This window comes from Saccopteryx leptura, chromosome 3 (genome assembly GCF_036850995.1).
Source record: "Saccopteryx leptura isolate mSacLep1 chromosome 3, mSacLep1_pri_phased_curated, whole genome shotgun sequence".
Lineage (NCBI taxonomy): Eukaryota > Metazoa > Chordata > Mammalia > Chiroptera > Emballonuridae > Saccopteryx > Saccopteryx leptura.
The window spans coordinates 84,020,544-84,045,734 of record NC_089505.1 but is presented as its reverse complement, the minus strand read 5'-3'; the positions used below and the strand labels follow the sequence as shown (position 1 = coordinate 84,045,734).

The 25,191-nt window shown below is 56.5% G+C and overlaps 1 protein-coding gene across 1 annotated transcript; it reads right to left on the bottom strand.

Moving 5' to 3' along the window:
* Positions 1-503: 503 nt before the first annotated feature.
* LOC136399546 (ATPase family AAA domain-containing protein 3) lies at positions 504-24,802 on the bottom strand. Its single transcript, XM_066374794.1, has 16 exons — positions 23,046-24,802; positions 18,982-19,058; positions 18,612-18,713; positions 18,212-18,271; positions 17,337-17,406; positions 16,774-16,939; positions 16,566-16,635; positions 13,674-13,829; positions 13,004-13,060; positions 12,716-12,841; positions 12,388-12,512; positions 11,909-11,960; positions 11,083-11,153; positions 10,143-10,310; positions 8,724-8,832; positions 504-1,287 (listed from the first exon to the last, which is right to left on the bottom strand). The coding sequence occupies exons 1-16, from the start codon at positions 23,245-23,247 to the stop codon at positions 1,123-1,125; spliced, it is 1,776 nt and encodes a 591-aa protein (XP_066230891.1). The 5' UTR covers positions 23,248-24,802; the 3' UTR covers positions 504-1,122.
* Between the last annotated feature and the right edge of the window lie 389 nt (positions 24,803-25,191).

Below are 25,191 nucleotides of genomic sequence, written 5' to 3'. Positions count from 1 at the left end.
GGACCCCGGTCTCCAGGGCCGGGCTGGGTGCGGGGGCTTGGGGCGGCGGGGGCCCCACATCCTGCAGTCCTGCCTGCGCCTGGCCTGGGACAATGTCTGTTACTTAAAACCGGCTGTTTCCTGTACGCCTGTGTCCCTCTCTCCATTCTGGCGGAGGGAGGCCGGGAGATAGTCTGGGCAGGGAAGGGGGCCGGACCCCGGCCGCACCCACGTCTGCACACGGGAGCATGTGCATGGGGCGTGTGCGCCCGCGGGCCGCAGTGGGGTGGGGGGGTGGGGGCAGGGGTCTGGGGGAGGCCCCGGCCCAGCAGCAATAAGGCCCCTGAGCCCCGCTGTGGCAAGTGCGGCCACTCTGCCCAGGGCATCCCCGGTCAGCGCCTCACTGTGACCCCTACCCCTGCTGGTCAGTAAATTCTCCAGAAAGCTCCAGCCTCTGCCTCTTCTTTCACCTCTGACACCTCAAGCCCCGCCCCTCACACCAGCCATGAGACAAGACACTGAGGTATGGTGTCAAGAGTTTTTATTAGATGCTGGACAAAAAGACTCCAGCTCCTATAGAGAGAGGGCAGCAGGTCGTCTGGGCCAGGGCAGTTCTCGAGCACTGGGTGACCCTACCCAGCAGGTCCAAGGCCTCCAGTCTCAGGTGCAGACCCTGCCAGGTACCCAAGGACACAAACTTGTGAAGGGCACCACAGGACAGGCCTGCTCTGTTTGGCTTGGCCCTCAGTGGGTTCTGGTCCCAGATGGGACTGGGCCAGATCAGGCTCCTCCCTACTGCTGGTCACCGGGCAGGGTCACCTTGGCCACTTTCACTGGGCATGGGGGCTGTGTCTTCTTGCTCTGGGCCTGGCTTGGAGACATATCTCCAAAGTGTCCTGAGGGTGGCCCTAGCCTGACCTCCCGAGCCAAAACCACAGCTTGGAGGGGGCAGCTGCAGCTGGTCCTCATCAGAGCCTTTAATGCCACGCTTGCCCTGACTGGAGGAATATTAAAAAACGCTGAGGAGCGGGCGGCTGTGTGACTCCTCTGCTGGACGCCATGAGACACGGGCGCCTCACTGCTTCCTCTTGGTGATTCTACCCAGCCAGTGTGCCGCAGGGCCCCCGGGTGTCGAGGCCTGGCTCACGCAGTCCGCGCACTTGGGGGTAGGGGCTGGCTGCCCCCAGGCCCAGCTCCCTCAGCCTTCAGCCACTGCATCTTCTGCTGGTGTTGCTGGATGGCGTCCTGGACCCGGGTGTCCATCATGGCCTCGGTGAGGACCCCGTCCTCGGAGGCATATGCCATGGCCTAGCAAGGAAATAGAATGCTGAGCAGGGTACCTGAGGTAGCTGCGTGCATGGGGAAAGGGCCTCCCAGCCTCAGGCCTTTGAAGACCACCAGGCACCAGGGGCCGGTAGGCCAGGGCCAGACCCAGGGATGAGACAGCTTGGCTGTCACCTCCCCCTCCATGAGCACATTTCTTAGAGACGCCCTCCTTTGGGGTAGGGGCAGGTGGGATCAAAGCCAGGGATGCTGGGTCTACCAGGGGATGCCTGGTCAACACCCTCCTACCTGCTGATGGCACACACATGTGTGCCCACACATGCCTGCTCGCAGGTGGTGTGCAGCCCAGAGCTGGCGCCATCCCTGCACCACCCCCAAACCCTGTCATGGTCCACAGTTTGTCAATGACTTTCTGAAGTTTGAAAGCCCAGGCTATTTGCTCAGGAAGCAGCCCAGCCCCCCACTGCAGACCTGGAGCACCCCTGCTTCTCAGACAGCAGAGCTGCTCTCAATACCAGGGCACAGAAGCCAGAACCACCACAGGCCATTCAGGGGACAGGTCTACTCTGACACAGAGGGGAGAGCAGGGTCCCCAGGCAGAGAGCTTCCCAGGAGCCCCCAGCAATTGGGATTGGATCAGAGTAGCCCTACCAGGCCCAACTGCCCCTGAATATTGAGCAGTGGTGGTCCAGCAGGACCTGCTTCTCACAGGATCTCCACTGTCTACAAACAGTCCTCTCAGATCCATGGACCACTGAGAGCCCAGCAGCTCTGTACTCCTAATACCCAGGATTTCCTGCCCCAAACTTGGCCAATCACCTGGGGAGGGCACCAAAGTTTTATAATCAGGCCCCAGTGTGGTCCACAACACCTCAGTTGTCAAACAGGTTACCTCTGGGTGTCCATTGGCCAATGCCCCTTCCCAGATGACCCAGTACCCCTCCTGCTTCCTGTCACCCGGCCTGTTGCTCTGACCAAGGCTGCTGTGAAGATGGTACTCAGTGTCTATCAGGCCGATGGCCTGAGCTACTCCAGACAGATGTCTCCAGCTATCTGAGCAGCCTCAGTCCACATGGGGCATTGTGAGCAAGCTCCCATCATCTGAGATGACCAGTCATTTTGCTCACTTTGCTCAGTACCCAGCCTGGGCTGTGCAGAGAGGGGGCTGCCCATGCAGCCTCCTATGAGGAGCATACACGCCCTGCAAAGCAGAGAGAAAGGGGGGCAAAGTCCCCAGGGGGAGTGCTCCATCCCAGGGGCCCATGTGTGTCGGGGTCTGGAAGCTGTCAGAGGCCCCTCTGGCAGGAAGGGGCAGGAAGAGAGAGAGCAGCTGCTGCTTCCGGAATTCCAGAGCATCTGTGCAGCCATGTGCCCCCAACAGGGACTGGACCCTGTGGAGGGAGGGCTGCGCTTAGTGATGCTCTTCCAAATAAATGAGGAAAAGGGGAAACACAGTGGCCACTACCTTAACCAGTTGATCATAGGGGTGACCCAGGCTACCATCCCTGTGATGTCCTGCGGAGATCAGGTGATCCAGATATGATGTGACCAGAGGGGTGCCTCACCTCTGCAGTCTCCTCCCCAAAACCCACAATCCCAATCTAATCATAAGAAAAACATCAAACAAACCCAACGAGTGACATTCTACACAAAAGCTGACCAACACCCTCAGAACTGCCAGGGTCATCACAAATGAGGGACATCTGAGGAGCCGTCACAGCCCAGAGGAACCCAAGAGGGAGACGTGACGACTAGATGCAACGGGGCATCCTGGGCGGGGTCTTGGGGAAGACGAGTCCAGGTGAAACTGCTCGTGATGTGGCACACGTGCCTCGTAGAGACATGCACAGCACACGGGAGCCCTCTGTGTCATCCTGGCCACTTTTCTGTGAACTCGAAATGATTGAAAACTAATACCAGTCCTCATCAAGCTCTTCCAAACACTGAAGATGAAGGAAAGGTTTCCTAACTCTAGGAGGCCCTAACCCTGACACCAAAGCCAGACAAACACACTACAAGGAAAAGCATGCCTTATAAACACACAAAGATGCTCAACAAAACACCAGCAAACTGAATGCAGCAGCAGCACAGGGAAAGGATTACACACCATACCACGTGGGATTATTCCAGGGTTCAGCATAGCAAAACCAATGAACGTGAGACACCACCATTAAGAAAGAGAAGGACAGCCTGACCAGGCGGTGGCACAGTGGATAGAGCGTTGCACTGGGATGCGGAAAGACCCAGGTTCGAGACCCCGAGCTCTCCAGCTTGAGCACAGGCTCATCTGGCTTGAGCAAAAAGCTCACCAGCTTGGACCCAAGGTCGCTGGCTCGAGCAAGGGGTTACTCGATCTGCTGAAGGCCCGCAGTCAAGGCACATGTGAGAAAGCAATCAATGAAAAACTAAGGTGTCGCAACAAAAAATTGATGATTGATGCTTCTCATCTCTCTCCGTTTCTCTGTTTCTGTCCCTCTCTCTATCTGTTAAAAAAAAAAAAAAAGGGCCCTGGCCAGTTGGCTCAGCGGTAGAGCATTGGCCTGGCGTGTGGGGGACCCGGGTTCGATTCCTGGCCAGGGCACATAGGAGAAGCGCCCATTTGCTTCTCCACCCCGCCCCTTCCTTCCTCTGTCTCTCTCTTCCCCTCCCGCAGCCAAGGCTCCATTGGAGCAAAGATGGCCCGGGCGCTGGGGATGGCTCCTTGGCCTCTGCCCCAGGCGCTAGAGTGGCTCTGGTCGCAGCAGAGCGACACCCCCTGGTGGGCAGAGCTTCGCCCCTGGTGGGCGTGCCGGGTGGATCCCGGTCGGGTGCATGTGGGAGTCTGTCTGACTGTCTCTCCCTGTTTCCAGCTTCAGGAAAAAAAAAAAAAAAAAAAAAAAAAAAAAAAAAAAAAAAAAAAAGGGGCCCTGGCCGGTTTGCTCAGTAGTAGAGCATCGGCCTGGAGTGCATAAGTCCCAGGTTCGATTCCAGGCCAGGGCACATAGGAGAAGCGCCCATGTGCTTCTCCACCCCTCCCCCTCTCCTTCCTCTCTGGTCTTGCTCTTCCCCTCCCACAGCAAGGCTCCATTGGAGCAAAGATGGCCCGGGCGCTGGGGATGGCTCCTTGGCCTCTGCCCCAGGCGCTAGAGTGTCTCTGGTCACAACAGAGCGACGACCTGGAGGGGCAGAGCGTCGCCCCCTGGTGGGCAGAGCGTCGCCCCCTGGTGGGCGTGCCGGGTGGATCCTGGTTGGGTGCATGCGGGAGTCTGTCTGACTGTCTCTCCCCATTTCCGGCTTCAGAAAAAAAAAAAAAAAAAAAAAAAGTGGACAAAGAGCACATAATCATCTCAGTTGATACAGAAAAAGCATTTGGCAAAATCCAACAACCTTTCTTGATGAAAAATGCTCAATAAACTAGAAATAGAAGGAGATTCCTTGATATGATAAAAGACACAAATAGAAAACCCACCAGAAACATTTCAGTGGTGAAAGACAGAAAGCTTTTCTTCCATGATCAGGAACCAGACAAGGATGCCCACTCTCACTTCTATTCAACATAGCACTGGAAATCCTGCCAGGGCAGTTAGGTAAGAAAAGGAAACTGGCCCTGGCAGGTAGGTCAGGTGGTTAGAGCATCGTCCTGATACACCAAGGTTGCAGGTTCAATCCCTAGTCAGAGCACATACAAGAAGCAACCAATGATTGAACAACTAAATGGAACAACAAATTGATGTTTCTGTCTCTCTAAAATCAGTCAGTTAGCCTGACCAGGCGGTGGCACAGTGGATAGAACGTTGGACTGGGATGTGGAGGACATGGTTCGAGACCCCGAGGTCACCAGCTTGAGCGCGGGCTCATCTGGTTTGAACAAGGCTCACCAGCTTGAGCCCAAGGTCGCTGACTCGAGCAAGGGGTCACTCAATCTGCTGTAGCCCCCCCCCCCATCAAATCACATATGAGAAATCAATCAATGTACTAAGGAGCTGCAATGAAGATTGATGTTTCTCTCCCCTCCTATCTGTCCCTATCTGTCCCTCTCTCTGACTCTCTGTTTCTGCCACAAAAAATAAATAAATAAAATCAATAAAAAATTCCCCCAAAAAACTGTTAAAATAAATTCAGCCAAGTTGCTGGTTACAAAATTAACACACAAAAAATGTTTCTATACAGTACCAATGATCTATCGGGAAAAAGAAGTTAAGAAAATAACTTCGCCCTGGCCGGTTGGCTCAGCGGTAGAGCGTCGGCCTGGCGTGCAGGAGTCCCCGGTTCGATTCCCGGCCAGGGAGAGGCGCCCATTTGCTTCTCCACCCTTCCCCCTCTCCTTCCTCTCTGTCTCTCTCTTCCCCTCCCGCAGCCAACGCTCCACTGGAGCAAAGATGGCCCGGGCGCTGGGGATGGCTCTGTGACCTCTGCCTGAGGCGCTAGAATGGCTCTGGACGCAACAGAGCGACGCCCCAGAGGGGCAGAGCATCGCCCCCTGGTGGGCATGCCGGGTGGATCCGGGTCGGGTGCATGCGGGAGTCTGTCTGACTGCCTCCCCGTTTCCAGCTTCGGAAAAAAGAAAAAAAAATTTCATTTACAATAGCATCAGAAAGAAAATAGGAATTATCTAAGGAGGTAAAAGACTTGGACACTGAAAACTACAAAATGTTGCTGAAAGAAATTAAGGCACTAAAATATAGAAAGATGTCTGTCTGTGTTCATGCACCAGGAAACTTAGTATTGTTACAATGTCAAACTTAGTATTGTTACAATGTCAATGGCAACTAACTATAGGTACAGAAACTTAAAAAAAACAAAAAACTCATCCTACAATTCATATGGAATCCGAAGAGACCCCAAACAGCCAAAAAACCTTGAATAAGGACAACAAAGCTAGAGGACCCACACTTCCTGATGTTAAAACCCACTGCAGCCTGACCTGTGGTGGCACAGTGGATTAAGCATTGACCCGGAACACTGAGGTCGCCGGTTCAAAACCCTGGGCTTGCCTGGTCAAGGCACATACGGGAGTTGATGCTTCCTGCTCCTCCCTCCTTCTCTCTCTCTATGTCTCTCGTCGTCTCTCTTCTCTAAAATGAATAAATAAAAATAATTAAAAAAAAACCCACTACAAAGCTACAGTGATCAAATCAGCATGGTGTTGGCATCAAGACAAAAAGAACAGTGAGACAGAACAGAAGCCCAGAATAAACCCTTTACATCTGTGGTGGAGTGATTTCCAACAAGGGTTCCAAGACCATCAATGGAGAAAGGACAGTCTTTTCAACAAATGGAGCTGGGAGAACCAGATGTCCACACACCAAAGGATGAGGTTGGACCCTTACCTCACACCATGTATAAAAATTAACTCAAGCCTGACCTGCTACATGGAGGGACCTGGAGGACATTATGCTCCGTGAAATAAGCCCGACACAGAAGGACAAATGCTGTGTCACTGATCCACTCATAGGGATCCCTGGAGGGGTCAGGTCCATAGAGACAGAGAGTAGATGGTGGTGCGGAGGCTGCAGGAGGGGGTGGCAGGGGTTAGTATTTAATGGAAACAGAGTGCTAGTTTGGGAAAATGGGAAAGTTCTGGACAGGATGGTGGTGACGGCTATACAACAATGTGAATGTGCTTAATGTCCTCGAGCTGTGCACACAGAAGTGATTAGTATACAGTGAGTCCCCACAAGTGGCTCCAGTGATAAGAGGGATAAACTTGCATTGACAAGACTATTGCTGTGGGTCCACGTGATGCCACAAGGGTGAACTTCAGAGCACAAGCACGAGTGGCCGGGCTCCCAGCCTGGTGGACAGGGCAACTGCAGCCACCCAGCAACTCAGGCCGCACGGAGGGAGACTGACCACACTCCTTCCCAGATGGTGCAGCGCATGCATTTACTGCCTCCCTCCCACGAGGATTGGGACTAACAGGCCTTGGGTCGAGCTGACCAGTCCATGACCGGATACACCCTAGTGTGAGGACCAGCCCCTCGGGCTCCAGGAACCCACTCACACTTCCTCCCACACTCGTGTGGGGTCTGCTGATCCCCAACTCTTACTTGCCAGGCACTTGGAGGGCTTTGTCACCTGGCGTGGCCAATGAGATGTGAAGAGAAGGGAGGTTTATGGGTCTTGATGCAAAAGTCGAGACCCAGGGCATGACCCACTGTTAGGAACCAAATGCCTACGCCCACCCCCAATCCAGACGGCAAAACCCTGACCCCCCAGTGTGGCTGTATTGGAGATGGGGCCTCTAAGAAACTAATTTAGGTAAAATTTAGACTGGTGTCCTTATTAGGAGACACCAGACAGCCCTGTCTGCTGTGAGAACACAGCAAGACAGCCCCACCAGGATGGCCCCCTGATTTGACACTGACCCCTCCAGAACCATGAGAAATAAATGTGTGATTAAATCCCCTGGCCTGTGGTGCTTGTATAGCATCTGTTCTCCACTGTGTGGGCTGTGGGAACAGCCACTGTCATAGGCCTGGGTCCTATGTGAGGACATCCTGGAGCAGAGCTCCCCTCTGACCCACAGGGGACAAGTCTGCCATTTGGGGCTATTACAGCAGCACAGCCCCATTCATGCTGCTACAAACCCCTGCATGTCTGAGCTATGATCTACTAACTGAGGTAGGTGTGTCCTTTGTTAATTAAACACACATTCACTTTAAAGTACTTCTAAATCCAAGGTGCTCGGGCTGTTGCATAGCCTGAGACACACCTAAGAGCGACGCTGTGGAGGCCCCGGACAGAAGCCCTGCGGTACCCTCCACCCAACCAGGCTTTCCTTGTCCACAGCCAAGGAGCAAACACCTCCAGGAAGGCTGCAGCTGAGGCTCCCGGGGGTCAGGGGCTGCCTGTGGAACGGCTGCTGAGACAGCTCAGAGGAGAACAGAGTGGGGGAGTGAGGAGAGCCCCTGGCCTGTGTGCCCCGAGCCACAACACGTGGATGAACTAAGCTGCGTGGTCAAGGCAGCCAGCGAGATAACAGGCAGCCTGTCCTGCCCTGCAGGAGCAGGGATCCTGAATACCAGTGGTCGGCACCGCCCGGGACTTGACCCGGTCAGATGGACTTCCTGGTTCCTCACCTCCTCTGCCCTCTGACAAGCCCACAGACAGCTCATGGGACGTGTCTGAGCCTGGTGGTGTCCGCTAGGACGCCCACCTGGCATCAGAGCTGCCTGTGCCAACTGCCCTGGGCACCGTCTGGGACAGTCCAGTGGTTCCCGAGACACTCAGCCCAGGGCACCCCAATGCCCCACTGAATTGGATGAAAATGGAGAGCACTGCATGAAAGCCAATGACAGCCCTGACCCCTCCCCGCCAGGGTGGCGCAGGCAGGTAGGGTAGCTTGTCTCATCTGTGCTGGAAATCCTTCCACAGAAAACATTCCAGGGGAAGGCAGGGGAGGCATGCGCCTTCACGTGACTCTGAGGGTCTCTCCATTTGTCCCACCTGTGCCCACAGGGCACACGTCTCCAGCTCACCTGCCACGCCACAGCCAGCTGGGAGATCTCCCGGCCCGACATGCCCACTGTCAGATGCGCTATCTCCGAGCACTTCTTCCCGTAGTCAAACTGGGCCAGCTTCAAGCGCCTGGTGAGGAGGAGTTCCCCAGTGATGCCCAGGGCGCCCCAGGACCCACAGAGGCAGGGCGGGGATGACTGTGCGGGGCAGGAGCCTGTGCAGGGAACCCCCAGGCACAGCTTATCTGCTCTTCCCACCCTGGTGGGCACTTCCTTTCCCCCTGGAGCCCAGGCGGGGGGGCAGGTGGTAAGGATGGTGGGGTAGGACGTGCTGCAGGAGCAGCTGTGGCGCTGATCAGGATGTATGGGAACAAGGGGTAGAGACCATGTCCTGTCATTGCCAAACGGCAAGGCAGCTAAAACTGCGTGAGGGGTGAGCTGCTGAACAAGCACGTGGGAAATCAAAGCAGGGGCACAGGGCTTCGCATCACAGTGAAGTTCACACTGGATCTCCACGTGTGAGCTGATCCTTCCCCAGGTGGGTCTGGTTGAAGGCTGAAGGCTGAAGGCCAGTTAAGGAGGGCCTCAAACTGACACCGCACATTGTGTGGGCTGCAGTCTGGCTGGGATGGGCCCGTGGGCAATGGGGGGGGGGGCAGCCAGGGGCAAAGGGTGGAGGAAGCCCAGAAGGAGCCAGAGAGGACAGGCAGCACAGGGCAGCGGGCGGGCAAAGTCCGCCTGGAACGGAAGCCACACTCACTGCTGACAGCGACAGGAGGGATTCAGGTCAGTGCTGCTGAGCTCTGTCCCCTGGAGATGGTTAAAATAGTCCAGCCTTTGCCTATCTGGAGCACTCCAGCAAACCAGGGAGAGCATGGCCCAGACGGACGGCGTGGAGGGCACCACCCTGCCGTGGGCTCCGCAGAAGGGGGGCCTTGCTGTGTGCTGGCACGGGGCCCCCGGCTCCTGGGAGTCAGGACTAACAGGGGACAGTCTCAGAGCGAAGCTCCCCACGTATCTGCAAATGGCCACAATGGCCTCTAACTACCAGGCCTGACCCCAGCGAGGCGTCTGTTTCCTTAAGGTGCTCTGTGTCACAAGAGGATGGAGAGACTAGTCATACAGGGTGATGGGTTGTCAACTAGAAGACCTAGCAAAGAGTTGGACAGGGGCCCGGGGCCTGAACAGGTGGAAAGGATGGGACAGGAGGACAGGGAGCAGTGGGTAGAGAACAGCAGGTGGCAACTGCACAGGACAGGGCAGGTGGACAGGGCACGGCAGGGTCTCGAGTGACGGAGCCGCATGACCCCACCTTGAGCCCCTCATGAAGTCACAGGGTTAGGACTAGGGTACGGCACGTGGACCAGGACCTGGTGGGGCCAAGGCGCTGTTGGGAGTGAGACAGGGTGGGAGCAGCAGCAGGCTGCCCAGGACACTTACTGCTTTCCTTCTGTGGCTGGTTTAAGAACATACTTGTCAAAATACATCCTCACCAGGCGCTCCCGCTCCTCCAGCTGCGGCAGGTCGAAGCTGACCATCTCGTCGATGCGGTCATTGATGGCCCAGTCAAACTGCTCGGGCTGGTTGCTGGCCAGGACCAGCATGAACCTGCAGCCGACAGACAGCAGGAGCTGAGGGGCTCCAGAGCCAAGCGCTACCCAGGGTACAGGCCTCAAACCCACCCAGGGCAGCATTCTAGATTTCACTGGGCAGCTTTTTAAAAAAGCATTACCCTCTGCCGCCCACCTTCCCTCCAACAGTTCTGTTCTTGCCCCCATTTCACGCTTCTCTGGCCAACAGCCCCACCTGGAAAAGCCTCATTGTGCACAAGAGGGACAGGCACCCCCGGGTCTGAGACAGACCTCTACATTCCCCAAACAGGAAACCAAGGTTTCAGGGCCTGGGGTTCAGCTGAGCAGAGGAGCCAACTCAACAGGCACAGACACACCTCTCCAGGGGTCTCAGCCACAGCAGGCGGCAGACTGAGGGCATCTCGCCACCGCGCAAGAGTGTGATCAGGGGATGGGAAAAGACCAGCCCACTCGCAGGGCATCTGTGCCCCAGGGTACCCAGCTGTGGGCCACCACCGCACAGCCCCTCTCTGGGGGGCAGCCAGAGGTGCCAGGGGCAGTGACCTAGCCACCCAGCCCTGCCTGAGACACTGAGCAAATCTCAGTGGTTCCTACACGTTGCTCGGATGACTGATGTGGGGACGTCCCAGATCCGGGACGCTGCCTCGGCTCCACTGTTCCTGCCCTGCAGCAGCAGTGTGAGCAGAGGCAACACCTTGGTTTTCCTCTGTGGGAGGCAGTGTGAGGACCACATGGGCCGACACAGGAGAGCGTGCACACAGAGCCTCATGCCGGCAGGCGGCCCTCACTTGCTGCTGTGCTGGCCCGTCCGGTGCAGGAAGGCGTTCAGGGTGGCCCTGAGATCCTCACTTATCTTCTCCTGCAGAGAGAAGCGGGTGTCAGGCACGAGCTGCTGCTGGCCTGGGCCGCGGAGCTTTGGGGGCAGGCCACGGAAAGGGCTGTCCTCTCTTCCTGGAGGCACAACGGCATCTAGGAATCTAAACTTGAAAACCAAAACTTGCCCTGGCTGGTTGGCTCAGCGGTAGAGCGTCGGCCTAGCGTGCGGAGGACCCGGGTTCGATTCCCGGCCAGGGCACACAGGAGAAGCGCTCATTTGCTTCTCCACCCCTCCGCCGCGCTTTCCTGTCTGTCTCTCCCTTCCCCTCCCGCAGCCAAGGCTCCATTGGAGCAAAGATGGCCCGGGCACTGGGGATGGCTCTGTGGCCTCTGCCTCAGGCGCTAGAGTGGCTCTGGTCGCAACATGGCGACGCCCAGATTGGGCAGAGCATCGCCCCCTGGTGGGCAGAGCATCGCCCCTGGTGGGCGTGCCGGGTGGATCCCGGTCGGGCGCATGCGGGAGTCTGTCTGACTGTCTCTCCCTGTTTCCAGCTTCAGAAAAATGAAAAAAAAAAAAAAAAAGAAAACCAAAACTTCCAAGAAGATTCTAAAAAATGCCACAGCTACAACGTCTGCTTTAAAACCAAATTTAGAAAGAAAGCACAGCTCCTCAGCTGAGGCGCAGGCCAGTCACGACCCTCCCAGAGAGCACAGACATAGCTGGATGCGTAGGCTGGCTTAAGACGCTGGACACAACACCCATGCCCACCACTGGACAGAAGCTTCCAGAATACTCACAGTGGCTCGCTTCCTGAGGAAGGCGTCTGCTTCGTCCACGAAGAGGAGGAGGCTGTGAAGGGGAGGAGCTACATGAGGGGCGGGAGGGGTCCAGTACAAGCACTGACCCTCTAGGACAGCCAGGTGCTCAGGAACCCCAACTACACGCCACCCTCAGCGACTTGAAGACCCCAGACCTCAACCTGGGGTAGGGCAAGTGCAGTGTCAGAGTCAGGAAAAAGTGGGGGGACACGCAGCTCAGCCTAAATGACATTCTCGCCCGTACTCAGAGGCTCCTATGCTGTTCACAGGTCACCAGGGACTGCATTGCGTGAGTTTCCCACCCCGCTGTGGTGCTGCAGGACCACCAGGATCACCAGGACCACCAGAGCAGTCTGCAGGCAAGTCACTGACCCCTGCCCAGCAACAGCTGGGTGGCCGTCAGGAACCAGGCCTGGGAGCGTGCACTGGGGGCCTGTGGAAAGGCGCCGCCCGCTCACCCTCGCCGGCTTGTGTTGGCCCAGTCGAAGACCTTGTGCACAGCAGTCACGCCGTCCCGCCCCATGGGGGCCACATCCCCACCTGTCATGATGGCGTAGTCCATACCCGAGTGCAGAGCGAGTTTCTAGAGGGGAAGACGGGAGGTGGGGGTGGGGAGGGCAGGGTGAGCCCAGCAGTCTTCCTCTGGTACAACAGGCGAGGTCTACACTCCGCCCACATCTCTGAAAAGAGACGGCCCTCACAGGGAAGGGCCACACCACCCCCAAGGCACTGCCCACGGCATCTGGATCCCAGGCCGGTGCAAACCCTGGCAATGGCACATCTCACCTTGGCAAACAGTGTCTTGCCGGTCCCAGGCGGCCCGTACATCAGGATGTTCCGGTACAGACTGTGGTTCTTCTTGGTGTTCCTCGTGGCAATGGCGATGTCCCGCACACGCGCCTCCAGGCTGGGCTACCAGGGGACAGGGCGGCTCGGTTTGGGGCACACTCCACCAAGTCCGTCCATCCTAAGCACCTGCCACCTGGGCCAGCGCAAGAGGCCGCTCATCCCCAGCTGGGCTCACAAGGGCTGGCCCACATGCCCCGCCTCCACCCAGCCAGCAGCCCTACTTACGCTGAGGACCACACCCTCCAGAGCGTCCTGAGGCTTACTGAGCAACCGCCTGCTGACCTGTGGAGGAAGGAGGGTCAGGGTCACTACCAGCCCACGGCGTGGCCACCAAGCTTTGGAACAGCCTGTCACATGGAACAGATCCTCCCTGGGGCCCACAGCCCAGGACACGTGGGACAGGCCACTTTGGGAAGCCACCAGGACCGTTGCTGATCTCTTTTTTCCTCAATCTCCCACATCACAAAACAGACATTGCAGCCTATGGGAGACATGCGTTGGGATCAGTGCTGGGCCTGGAGCTGGCTTCCCTGGCAGGGGGGCTGCCAACACTAATACTTCCAGCAACTTCTTATAAGAAAAGGGCAGACAGGAGCCCCAGCTGTTTGTAAGCACTCTGGAGTCGACCCAGAGATGCAGTCACGTCCACAGTCCCAGGGGTGACTGAGCAGACCGGGATGAAGTTCCTCCTTCCTAGTGCTGATGGACAGACCCCCAGGGACGCCATCGAAGAGCACAAAGCCAAAGCAAACCCAACATGCAGGAAGGAGAGGGCAGACTTTGGATAAAATAGGAGGGAAGGAGGACAAAGAATGCTTGGCTGTCACGTCAGAAGTGGGCGAGACATAGCTCCACCGAGGACTGGGTCAGCCCCACAGCCAGGCCCACTCATTACCTGCAAGGGGTGCCGCAGCGCCTCTAGCACAGTGATACGAGAGGTCTCCCTCACCAGGGATGGCTTTCCCAGCCGGGCCTCGATGTACCGCCCAGCCACTGATGTGGCGTTCTTAGCAGAATAGACCCCGACAGCCAGGAGTGTCAGCCCAGCCACCTGCAGCAGGACAGAAAGGAGCTGAGTGATGCCCACCTCACCATGTCACTCTACAGTGGGTGCCCTCACCACCTCATCTCTCCTATGCCAAGTGCCAGCAGGGGTCACGTGGGAGAGTCTCCAGATCCCAGTGGTGCACCATCACACATGACTGCAGAAAGTAAGACACCAAAAAGCTCATCCCAAACGCCCTTTCTCAGAAAGCTACTGGAGGATGTATTCCAGCAGGACTAGGGAAGCTTTCAGCCCAGCTGAGCTCTAATAAGCTGCTGGGGGACAAACCCAACACCAGGGTGGGAGCTTGGGCACTTGACCAGGAGTTACAGTGAGAGGCTCCCGGAACCTATGCCAACATCTGAAAATGGAACTAAAACTATTCCCCACAAAGTAAATGGCTGGGCCTCTGCAGGAGGATGATGACCCATAGGCTCTTGACCCGTAGGCTATATGAACTAGTTCTAGTTGTGACGGTGAGAAGAGAGTATCAAATTCCAGTGACCCCACGTGTCATCCTGCTTCCTGCCCGTGTCCATCCGGCTTGGAAGGTAAACAGCTCAGACAGCTCTTCAAACAGGACAGACAGCCAAGGGCTGGCAGGGACTCTGAAATGAGGACGGCCTGAGACTTAACCAGCATACGTGCCTCTGGATCCTCCCGTGAATAAGCTGCTGAGGAGTTTCTAGGAACAGCCAGCAAAGTCTGGAGCCCGCAGCACGGAGACCACAGAGGGAGAGCCAGGGCACCCTGACACATGTCAGAATACGCCAGGGGCAGTGACCACTGAAACGGACGGAATGCCGGTCCCCACTGGGAGCAGGGGATGCATGCAGGACTCCAGGACACGAGACCCCTGTACTGCGGAGCTAGCCTCCCTCTGGAACCCTGCTCAGGCAGCTCTGCCTCATTGGGCCTTCTCTTCTCCACTCAGTGTCCCTGTGACCCTTCCTGCTGTCTGAGCAAGGGCACGTGGCCAGGACCTGCCCCAGCGTGTAGGGGCCAGTGTCTCAGCAGACAGCACCTGGGAGGAGGGGGCCGATGGTCCAGGCACCAGGAGCCTCCTCCCAGTCAGAACAGTGGGGACCAGCGGGAAGCCCGGCTACACTTGTTCCTCGCTCAGGGTCTCAGCTCAAATGGAACCTCAGGGCTCTCTGACCTCCTAAAGACAAGGTCGTGACAAGAGCAGGACTGCGTGGAACCCACCAGTGGACAGTGAAAAGCCATTACTGACTGAAGTTAGCTAAGCTCCAGGACTGTGACCTTGACTTTTCTTGTAGGTTTATTAACCTCTTTTTTTTTTTGTACTGTTCCAAAGTTAGAAGTGGAGAGGCAGTCGACTCCCACATGCACCTGACGGGGTTCCACTTGGTATGCCCACCAGGGGGCGATGCTCTGCCCATCTGGGGCGTTGCTCCGTTGCAACAGGAGCCATTCTAGTGCCTGAGGCAGAGGCTATGGAGACATCCTCAGCGCCTGGGCCAACTTTGCTCCAATGGAGCCCTGGCTGTGAGAGGGAAAGAGAGATAGGAGAAGAAGGAGGGTGGAAGCAAATGGGCACTTCTCCTGTGTGCCCTGACTAGGAATCAAACCCGGGACTTCCACATGCCGGGCTGACGCTCTATCACTGAACCAACCGGCCAAGGCTTATTAACCTCTTTTAAGTCCTGCCCTTCACTTCCTGTGACGATCACAACCAAGCTGGTGAGAGTCCTGAGGGTCTAACCACCAGTCACAACTGTCTCCTCTGAGGCTTTCTGTGCAAACACTCGGCAGCCGAGGCCACAGCAGGACCTGAGCATCTCCCGCGTGCTGGGCAAGGACACTGAGGACATGGAGCCAAACCTGCAGCCTCTGCAGAGCAGACCCCAACACCAGGTCTCCCTCCTATGAACGACACTCTGCGCAGAGACATGAGGGGAGGCAGGACAGAGTCAATTTGGAAGAGGCTGCCACCCAAGCAGCTGGCTGTGTGAAGCAGGGAACGGAAAGAGGGAAGAGAAGGAGGTGGCCGGCACTTAGAACCGGCACTCAACTCGAGGCAGCCCTGCTCAGAAGCCTGAGAACCTGCCAAACTCACTCGGTCCAACTGGGCGACAGACTGGACTCTCAGAACCTGGACCCGCGTTATTCAGGGCCCCCATGCTAAGGGCTAGGGTCCCCAGCACATTACTCACAACACATTTAGAGTAGAGTATGACAGGAGCCCATGTCCACCCACATCGCTGGCCTGAGGAGGACGACTCTAGGGCCAATGTAAGAACCACCAGTCTGACTGACCAGCTGCAAGGTCCCTCAATGGGAGGTCCAATTGTCTTACCAGGACAGTCCAGTCCCTGCTTCCTTGAGGTATAGCCTGACCTCACGCCCCTCCATTCCCAGAGTGAGGCTGGAACCGTGTGCAGAACAGGACATTGTGGAAGGGCTCCAGGAACACAGGTGCTTTGGGATAAACCGCTGACGCTGCCAGGCAGGTTTTTAGCGACACTTTCCAAAGGGTGATGGAGAACTAGACCCTAGCACACGCTTCCCATGCTACCCTTGTAGCCGAAGGTTGGTAACCCAATGCCCTTTACTCAATGCTGCTGGTATCAACGTGGAATTGTTCCAAGTGCCCAAACCTGGAGACTCCGTCATGTGCAGTATGCATGGGGGCAGCGGGAGACCCAGCAACCACCTTCCCGTGGGACAGGGATGAGGCTCAGCAAAGGCACCAGACCCCATGGTAGCAGTGGTGCTTACCGTGGCTGTCACTTTGTCCCAGTCTGTCACAAAGGCACGGAATCCTTCACCAAACAGGGTGCCAGCCGTCCTGTAGGGGGAGCACTGATGTGACCAGGAGGGAACTGGGCCTGTGCACCTGGCTGGAGAGAGGGCAAGGGCCCCAGCAGGAAGTTTTCCCGTCAGCATGCGGATCACGGGATCCACGGGGACCTCGGCATGGCCTCACCTGATTGACTCCAGAATGGTCTGGCGGCGCTCGGCAGCCTGCAGACGGATCTGCTCCCGGATGATGTCGGCATTCTCGCGCTCGGCCTTGGCCCGGGCGCGTGCCTCAGCCTCCACCCGCATCATCTCATGCTTGTGCCGCAGCTCCATCTCCCGCTCTACGGTGGCTGCCGCAGGAATGCAGGGTGCAGCTCTCAGCCCCAGGCCCAAGGTACCCGGCCGCCACCACTCTGCTCACTGGGGCTACACCGGTCCTCAACAGAGCCGTGAATATGGACCTGAGGCCCAAGCACCCTTCTCAAAGGGGAGTAATTCATGGAGACCTGGGGTACCCGGGGCAGAAGAGTGAGTCCCAGAATGCCCAGTCCCCCAGTTTCTGCTTTGAAGCCCCAGCTCAGAAGGCAAAGCCCCCACTGTGGGTCTCAGGAAGCCTGGCCAGGGCTCGAAGGGCCTGAAGCAGCATCTACCCACCCACGAGCCTGCAAGCCTTATTTTGAGTGGCAGCCTCCTAGGCTGGCTCTGAGGACACGACCCCCAGCACCCTGGGCAAACTGGCAACTCTACCTCGCTTCATGGCCTCCTGCTTCTGCACGGACTCCTCCTGCTTCCGTAAATTCTCCTCATTGAGAAGTTGCTGAGAAGCCACAAGAGAGAGGGAACACTTTCAGAGTCAGGAAACAGCATCCAATTAAGAGGGCAGCTGCTCCAGCTGTGGAAGGGTCCACCACTCCAGACACTCAGACCTCCTCTGGACCAAGCGACCAGACATCTGCGTAATCCATAGTCCGTGGCAGGCAGGTCTGAACATGGCTGGGGACATGCATGTCCTGAGAGGCCAGGCTCAGGAGCCCTTACCACCAGCACAGCTCTACTGTGGTTTTGACTGACTGTTAAGTTTTAAAGCTATAATGCCTGTGTCAGGCACGAATATATATTTTTTAAGATTTATTCATTTAAGGGGAGAGAGAGAGAAAAGAGAGAGAGAGAGAGAGAAGGGAGACACAAGGGGGAAGGAGCAGGAAGCATGAACTCCCGTAAGTACCTTGACTGGGCAAGCCCAGGATTTTGAACCTGTGACCTCAGCTTTCCAGGTCAACACTTTATCCACTGTGCCACCACAGGTCAGGCAGGCACGAACATTTAAAACCTCCCATGACCCTGTCACAGCCAGGTTTCTGGTCTCATCCCACCTGGAGAACCCTGAGAGTGGTGCCTCTGCCATGGAGGGGACACAGCACGCTGTGTGGCAGGAGCCGGGAGATGTGTTTCTCCCGTGTGCATGCACCTGTGTACACATGTGGGTGTCTGACAAAAGATCCTCCAGGAGCCAGCATGACCCACACGTCCACAGCCCTGGCCTGGGGCCCATCACCTGCCCCAGAAGACACCATGCTCTCAGGGAGGACGAGGCACCCTCCCGTGCAGGTGTGCCGCCTCACCTGCTGCCTCAGCTGGTCATCGTAGCGCTGCCGGGCCAGCTTGTCCTGGTACTGGGCCCTCTAGGGAGGGAGAGAGCAGCGTGAACACAGCTCATCTGGAGAAGCTGGTGGATCATCCAAAACCAACACGTGGACTCAGACTCGACTGGCGCTGGGGCCTCAGAGAAGCCCTCCAGCCCTGCCTGCATTGTCAGCGAGCACACACGTGCAGATACACAGGCTTCCGGAATACCCAACACTGAGGGATCCGTGGGTCTCCGGTGTGTGTGCAAGGCCACCCTAGGTACTTGATGGGTCAACAGGTGACCCTGACTGCATGTGGGACATGGTGCACCCCCGGATCCCCTCCTGGTCGCCCAGGCCCCCTGCTGCCTGAGTGGAGTGGCCCCGTGGCCCTTACGGCCTGGTGCTGCCGCGTCTCCTCACTCAGTGTCTTCCTGCGCTCCTCGGCCTGCACGCGGACCTGCTCGTTCTTCAGCTGCTCCACGGCGGCTTCATACTCCTGTGGACACAAACCCGCTGAGGCTCAGGACTCCCAACGCAGGCTTGGGCGGCCCAACAGCCCCTCCCATTCCGCGTGTACGTGGGGGTGGACAGGTCTGTGAAGTGCCTGGGCCCAGGCTCTGCTGCAGGAACCCACCGTGCACCGAGCGCCAATCTCTGGCCGCTCCCTGCTCCCAGCCTACACACTGCGGAAGGAGGTGCCCACCACTCAAGGTCACCCCCTCTCCTCCGCCGGGGCTACCCTGCAGCCCCACGCCACTACTCACTTTGAGCTTGGACTGCTGCTCCAGCTGCAGCGTCTGCTCCTGCATCTGCGCCAGCTTCAGTGCCTCCTTCGCATGTCCTGCGGGGGAGCACGGGAGATATGGGCCTTAGGACTCACGGGCGCCGGGGGTGCGTTCATGCTGCCAGGGAGACCACAGCTCACCCCAACCTCAAAGGACATGTGCCCCACCTCATCCTGGTCAGACCTTGCCCAGTGACCATCACTCATGTCTGATCTGCCCCAAAGAGAATGACCCCCACGCCTGTGCCAGGGCCTGTCCCCCAGAGGGTCATCACATTCCAGAGGGCTCCATCAGAAAGGCTGACCCATGGGCACTGAGAAGGTCAACACGGCAATCCTTTCCCAATTAAACAAACAGCAAGCCCGTGGCAAATGTCCCTTGTTCCTCATGGTCCGTACATTTCTCTTAAACCTCCGACACGTTATCGACCTACTAGCACAGGCAAGTGAGAAGACGAATGAAAAGCAAATGAGAAGTAACTCGGAAACAAGCTGTGTGCACCAGGAGGCAGCTCTTCACATGTATTGTAATGCCTTCCACAGGCACTTCGTTCATAATGTAGAATTCACATCTATGTTTGGGTACTTTGGAAAAGAAACCGACTTCTGGTCCCTTCTTGGCTGAGAAAGACCAGGTCACTCAAGCACCACTGTTGTGACCCAGTTCTCCCGAGCACAGCGTAGCTGACTCTTGAACACGAGCTCCACAGGTCCACTCATACACGGGACTTTTTCCAATCAACACACTGTTGGCCCTCGGTATCCCTGGATTTCATCTTCGTGGATTCAGCCAACTGTGGGCTGAAAACAGTATTTTCTATCTGAGGTTGTGAAACCGCATATATGGAAGCCCGACCCAAGTTGTACAAACTGGGTGGATGGAGGTGGGTGGCCCTGACCCCTGCGTTGTCCACGAGTCAGCTGGAAGTCTTCTGCCAGGCAAAAGCCTGGAAAGAAGGCAGGGGCTCCGTGAACCCAGATCCCTGATACTACCACATTCGTAGTTGGCTCCCTTAGCTTGTCCATCCTTCTATCCGCCATGATTTGTCTTACGTTTCGAAGCCTTCAAAGGAAGCTGTGGGCCTCAGTTTCCATCACTCCCTGCAGCAAACATGTCATTAACTAAAGCATAACACCTGTTTACAGTTCTGGGGCTTTTGGGTGGGGAGTCAAATTGCCACTGTGAGTATACCCCACACATTAGATGTGGAGGAAGCCCCCGTGTTTGCACGGTCTGCTGGGGTATACAGTGTGATATGGATCTAGTGTCAAATCTGGGGAAGGACCTCCTAGAGCCCCACTGCCAAGCCTCCCCAGGGTCTCTGGTGACAGGAGGCTGATTATATTATATCAGGACCCTTCTGAGAGGAGGCATGAGGGCAAAAGAGCCCCAGCCCACTGCACTGGTGAGCGTGGGAACCCAGAGCTGAGAACTGAACAGACCAGAGGAGGCCTTTCAACAAATGATGCAGAGGGTGCAGAGAGCACAAGACAGAACATCAGAACATGGGTGTCAGAGGCCCACCACACTGAGACCAAATCCCAGCTGCCAGTTTCCTCATGTGACCCCTGGCTAGCCAGGTTAACCTTTGAGCACCTCGCCTGACAAGGGAGCAAGCAGAGTCCCCCCACACACACCCAAGATCCAACCCCGACTCTTGGAGTGAAATGAGGAAGCAGGTGAACTGCTCGCCACAGACCTGACACCCAGCTTCCCAGATGGCCACAGGCTGCAATATTGGCACTAACAGTAACAGTTCATCACCTTGAAATCATTCTGCACCAGGAGACACATACCCCACAGCATCAAGCAGCAGCCACCATGGGCAGGGTGCTCTTTTAGGCACCTGCCTTCCTGGAATGTACAGGCAGGTAGACTGGAGCTCACAGGCTGCTCAAGACCAAATGTGTTCTGGCCTCCAAGGGCCAGAGACCTGGGACACAGGGTGCACCAGGGGCCCAAGGGACCGCAATGGCAGCCCCCCTGCAAGGAACAGCTAAGGACAGCTCCAGTTGGCTTCAAGAGAGCAGGCTGAGGCCAAGCACTTCAGGTGCTGCTGGTTGAGAACCAGGTGTCTAGAAAGGACGGGCTTGCAGAGGGGATGAGACACAGGGGCATGAGGCACCCTGGGAAGACCGGCTTGGGACAGGAAGGGGCGGGGCACCATGGTGAATCCTCTCCCACTGGGCAGTGATGAGATCAGGAAGGACAGCAGGAACAAAAATGAGGTAGAGACCACATCTGGAATAGTCACTGGATGAGGAGACCGATGGGAATATAAGTGTAGGTGGTAGCAGCACCTGAGAACTCTACAGGACGTGCTTCTTGGTGGGAGAGTGAGGGCTTGGTGCTAGGAGAGCAGAGAGAGGTCCTGGGGACCACGTGGAAAACATTCTGGAACGTTCTGGGGCAGGAGACATGGGAGCATCTTGGGGCATGAGCAGGCAGGAGCTGTCCCCTCATACACACAAGGCTGCTAGCCCAGCCTGTATGCCTGCGTGGAGTGGGGGAGCCAACAGTCAGGGCTCAGCTTCTAAAAGTGGGAAAACTTTGGCATTCTGGATGTGGTAAGTGGGCAAAACCCACAGGATCTGGGATAGAAAGGTGTCCCCCAACTAAGCCTTTAACAAAAACTCAGGTCACATGTCAGAAGTCTGTCATCATCTGAGGTGCTCTATTGTTCCCGTACCCAACCTGATGATTAAAATTGTCTAGAAAGCTTAATACACCTAGTCTGGGTTCAGTGTGTCCCAGCTAGACATAAAACTGTTCTGGGCCTGGACCAGATGTCTAGATGTTTTGAATGTCCCTCTAGGACAGGGGTTGGGAAACATTTTGGCTGAGAGAGCCATGAACGCCACATATTTTAAAATGTAATTCCATGAGAGCCATACAATGACCTATGTACATGTTATGCATTATCCAATAAAAATTTGGTGTTGTCCCATGAACATGAGCGGTAGGAAATGAATGGATGGTAATACATGAGAATGTTTTATATTTTTAACGTTATTATTATTTTTTATTAAAGATTTGTCTGCGAGCCAGATGCAGCCATCAAAGGAGCCACATCTGGCTCGCAAGTCATAGGTTCCCGACCCCTGCTCTAGGATCTGAGAGCCAGACAGGCCCAGAGACCTTTGCCCAGGATGTTTGTATAGCCTCCGGAGAAGGGTGGGGACTGAACCACAAAGTGACAGGGATGTTAAGCTCATACCAGCTTACAAGGCTTCTCTACAAGGTATCCTTTGGAAAAAAGGGCACCTCTGCTTAGACAAAAGTTTGAGAGCCGTTGTATTCTTTCAATTAATGTTTATTCAATGTCTTCTACATTCCAGGCTCTTAACTTTATACTACATCTTGAAACAAATGGTTAAAGCCACAGGAGAAAGGAAAGTTGGAGAAAAGATGTGGGCTTAGTGAAGCTCCAGTCGCTGCTGATACCCTGAAGGCCCTGGGTCAGGAAGGTAGGTCATCAGGCTGTGCCAGGGCTGTCTGACTCGTTGCTTTACAGACCTCGCCTGCCTGAAAGCTAAGGTGTCCTAATCTTGCTATATTCTTCTTAAAACCAATGACCCTCGACCATGCTTCTTCAGTGGAAAACTACTAGCGACCGCTACAATAGGACCCTGGATCTGGCCACGCCTTGGCCGTTCCACGTGGAAGCAGCAAGAGGGGGACAGGAACTGCCGCACACAGCAGGAACTGAAGACCAAGGCCCAGCCCTGGAACCTGCTACTTGTTATCTCTGAAAGTCCTCTCTGCACTGGTTTCCTCACCTGAAGGGCAAGTGTCAGCTGGGAAGGTGCCAAGGGCGATAGGATCCCGAACCTCCCTCCAGGCAAGGTAGCTCGGTCAGATTCACTTCCGAAGGTCAGTATCCTCATCTGACAAGTAGGGCTGTTGACAGCCACGTGCCACTCTATTGCTCAGACGACTAAGGGGCTAAAGACCCCCAGATGCCGGCATGGCCGGGCGCTCGGTGAACTGGCCCCCGCCCGGGCCCGCCACACCCTCGCCCACGCCCACGCCGCCGCACTCACGCGAGTGCTCCAGCTCGCGCGCCGCCTTGGCCGCGCGCTCCAGGCCCGTCGGATCGAAGTTGCTCCATTTGTCCTTGGGTCCCGGCCGGTCTCCCGCGCCGCGGTCCCCGCCGCCCGCGGCCCCAGGCGGCGCTGGCGGCAGGGACAGCGGTGGACCCTCGCCTTCGCCCTTGGGGCTCTTGATTCCGAAGAGCCACGACATAGCCCGCGAGCGCTGCGCGCCGCCGCAGCAGCCTGGACCCGAAGCCGAGCTGACACGAGCGAATCGGAGCAGCCTCCACGCGCTGTGAGCCGGCGGTCAGAGCCACTGCGCAGGCGCGACACACGCCTCTTCCTCCGGGGCGACGGAAGCGCGTGTAGACCCCGTCCCGCGCGCGGCCTTTGGATTGACCGAGGTGACCATGACGTCATTAGAGTCGGCGCCGTGATTGCCGAACGTGCTCTGGGGCTGGCCGCCTAGGGTGGGGCGGGGCTCCGTTACGGGATCAGGTCGGGGACAGAATTCATGGGCTGGAAGCGTATGCGTCCTGGGATACCAGTTCTGCATAGCAACGGCGTGTCCCGTTGCCCTGGGCGCCCGCAGAGTTCCAGACGCCGCGGCCGCGGAGAGGTTTCTTGATGTGCAGCGAAAACCGGAGAGGCTGCGAGAGGAGGAGCCTGCGGAAGCGGCTAAACCGCGGGGGAAAACCCCACCTGCGGTGCGAGGCTTGGCATTGACACCCCGTGCGGCACTTTCGACCGCCTCCCGCAGCGGCCGGTGTCCGCGGCCACGTGGCGCCTGCCAGGGGCCGAAGAGGTGGAGCCTGTGCCGGGCGGGCGAGCGCGGAGCGAGCCGGGCCCTGGAGCGTGAGGCTGCGCTCAGTACGGCGATGGAAGGGTAGAAGCGTGGTTCCAGGCCAGTCTCCCGCAACCTCCCCTGGATGAAGTGCCGGACTGGAGTGAGGCCCTGCCGATCCTCCTCTCGCTGTCTCATGGAGTTACAGTGGTCTGTGGTTGTGTGATCTTTTTTTTTTTTTTTAAAGACAGAGTGAGTCAGAGAGAGGGATAGACAGGGACAGACAGACAGGAACGGAGAGAGATGAGAAGCATCAATCATTAGTTTTTCATTGCGCGTTGCAGCACCTTAGTTGTTCATTGATTGCTTTCTCATATGTGCCTTGACCGCGAGCCTTCAGCGGACTGAGTAACCCCTTGCTGGAGCCAGCGACCTTGGGTTCAAGCTGGTGGGATTTTTGCTCAAACCAGATGAGCCGGCGCTCAAGCTGGCGACCTTGGGGTCTCGAACCTAGGTCCTCTGCATCCCAGTCCGACGCTCTATCCATTGCGCCACCGCCTGGTCAGGCATGGTTGTGTGATCTTTTGTGTCACTCAGAAGTGGCTCACAAGGGACGGGGACAGATCTCCGACCTGCAAAGGCAGAGCAGGCCACCAAAGCCCCACAGAGGGTGCCCTCGCTGGAGAAGAACTTAGGTTCCTGGCTTCTAGTCTCTGGTGAGGACTTCTTGGGAACTTACAAAGGCCACATGCCTGCTGCGTGGACAAAGGGGCAGACAAGACCCTCCTGGGACAGAGGGAAACAAGGGTGGGCACAGGCCAGGGTTGCTCTAGGAACCACAGTGTAGTGTCCAAAATTAGCAAAAGTCCAACTAGCCCCTTCGTTCTTTCCTTATAGAATTAGTTGAGTCCTTGGAATTATAGAGAGTAAGTTTCCCCACGAGAATGAAAACAAGTGTAAGCCTGAATAAAAATAGAGAAAAAAATTTCAAGAATGATTTTGTGATTCCCGCCCCCAATGAAGAGTAAAACCAAATGCGTTTTCCAGCCAGAGGCCCCCCCAGTGGCCATATTCAAGGTTTTCATGGACTAGTCACAAACCGTTCCTCCCTCAGCAGCCCTGCCAGCGCTTGGCTGGATCAAGAGAAAATAGGTAAAAGGCCCAAGCTCTTGCTCACACACTTGGCCACAGGCCCCTCTCTAGGTCTGTCTGCAGGCCTGCACTTGGCAAGCTCATGTAGTGTTGTGTTGTGTTGGGTTTTTTTAAAGATTTTATTTATTCGGAGTTTTTTGTTTTGTTTTGTTTTTTATAGAGAGAAGAGAGATGGAGAGAGAGAAGTGTGTGTGTGTGTGGGGAGGAGCAGGAAGCATC

Bases quoted from the DNA above. Each gene is read 5' to 3' on its own strand.
- LOC136399546 (XM_066374794.1), bottom strand. From the start codon at position 23,247: ATGTCGTGGCTCTTCGGAATCAAGAGCCCCAAGGGCGAAGGCGAGGGT. The intron at 12,842-13,003 runs GTAAGTAGGGCT...GTCCCCTGGTAG, and splicing joins TGGAGGGTGTGGTCCTCAGC to CCCAGCCTGGAGGCGCGTGT. The intron at 10,311-11,082 runs GTGAGGGCCGCC...TGTCGGCTGCAG, and splicing joins ACGGGCCAGCACAGCAGCAA to GTTCATGCTGGTCCTGGCCA.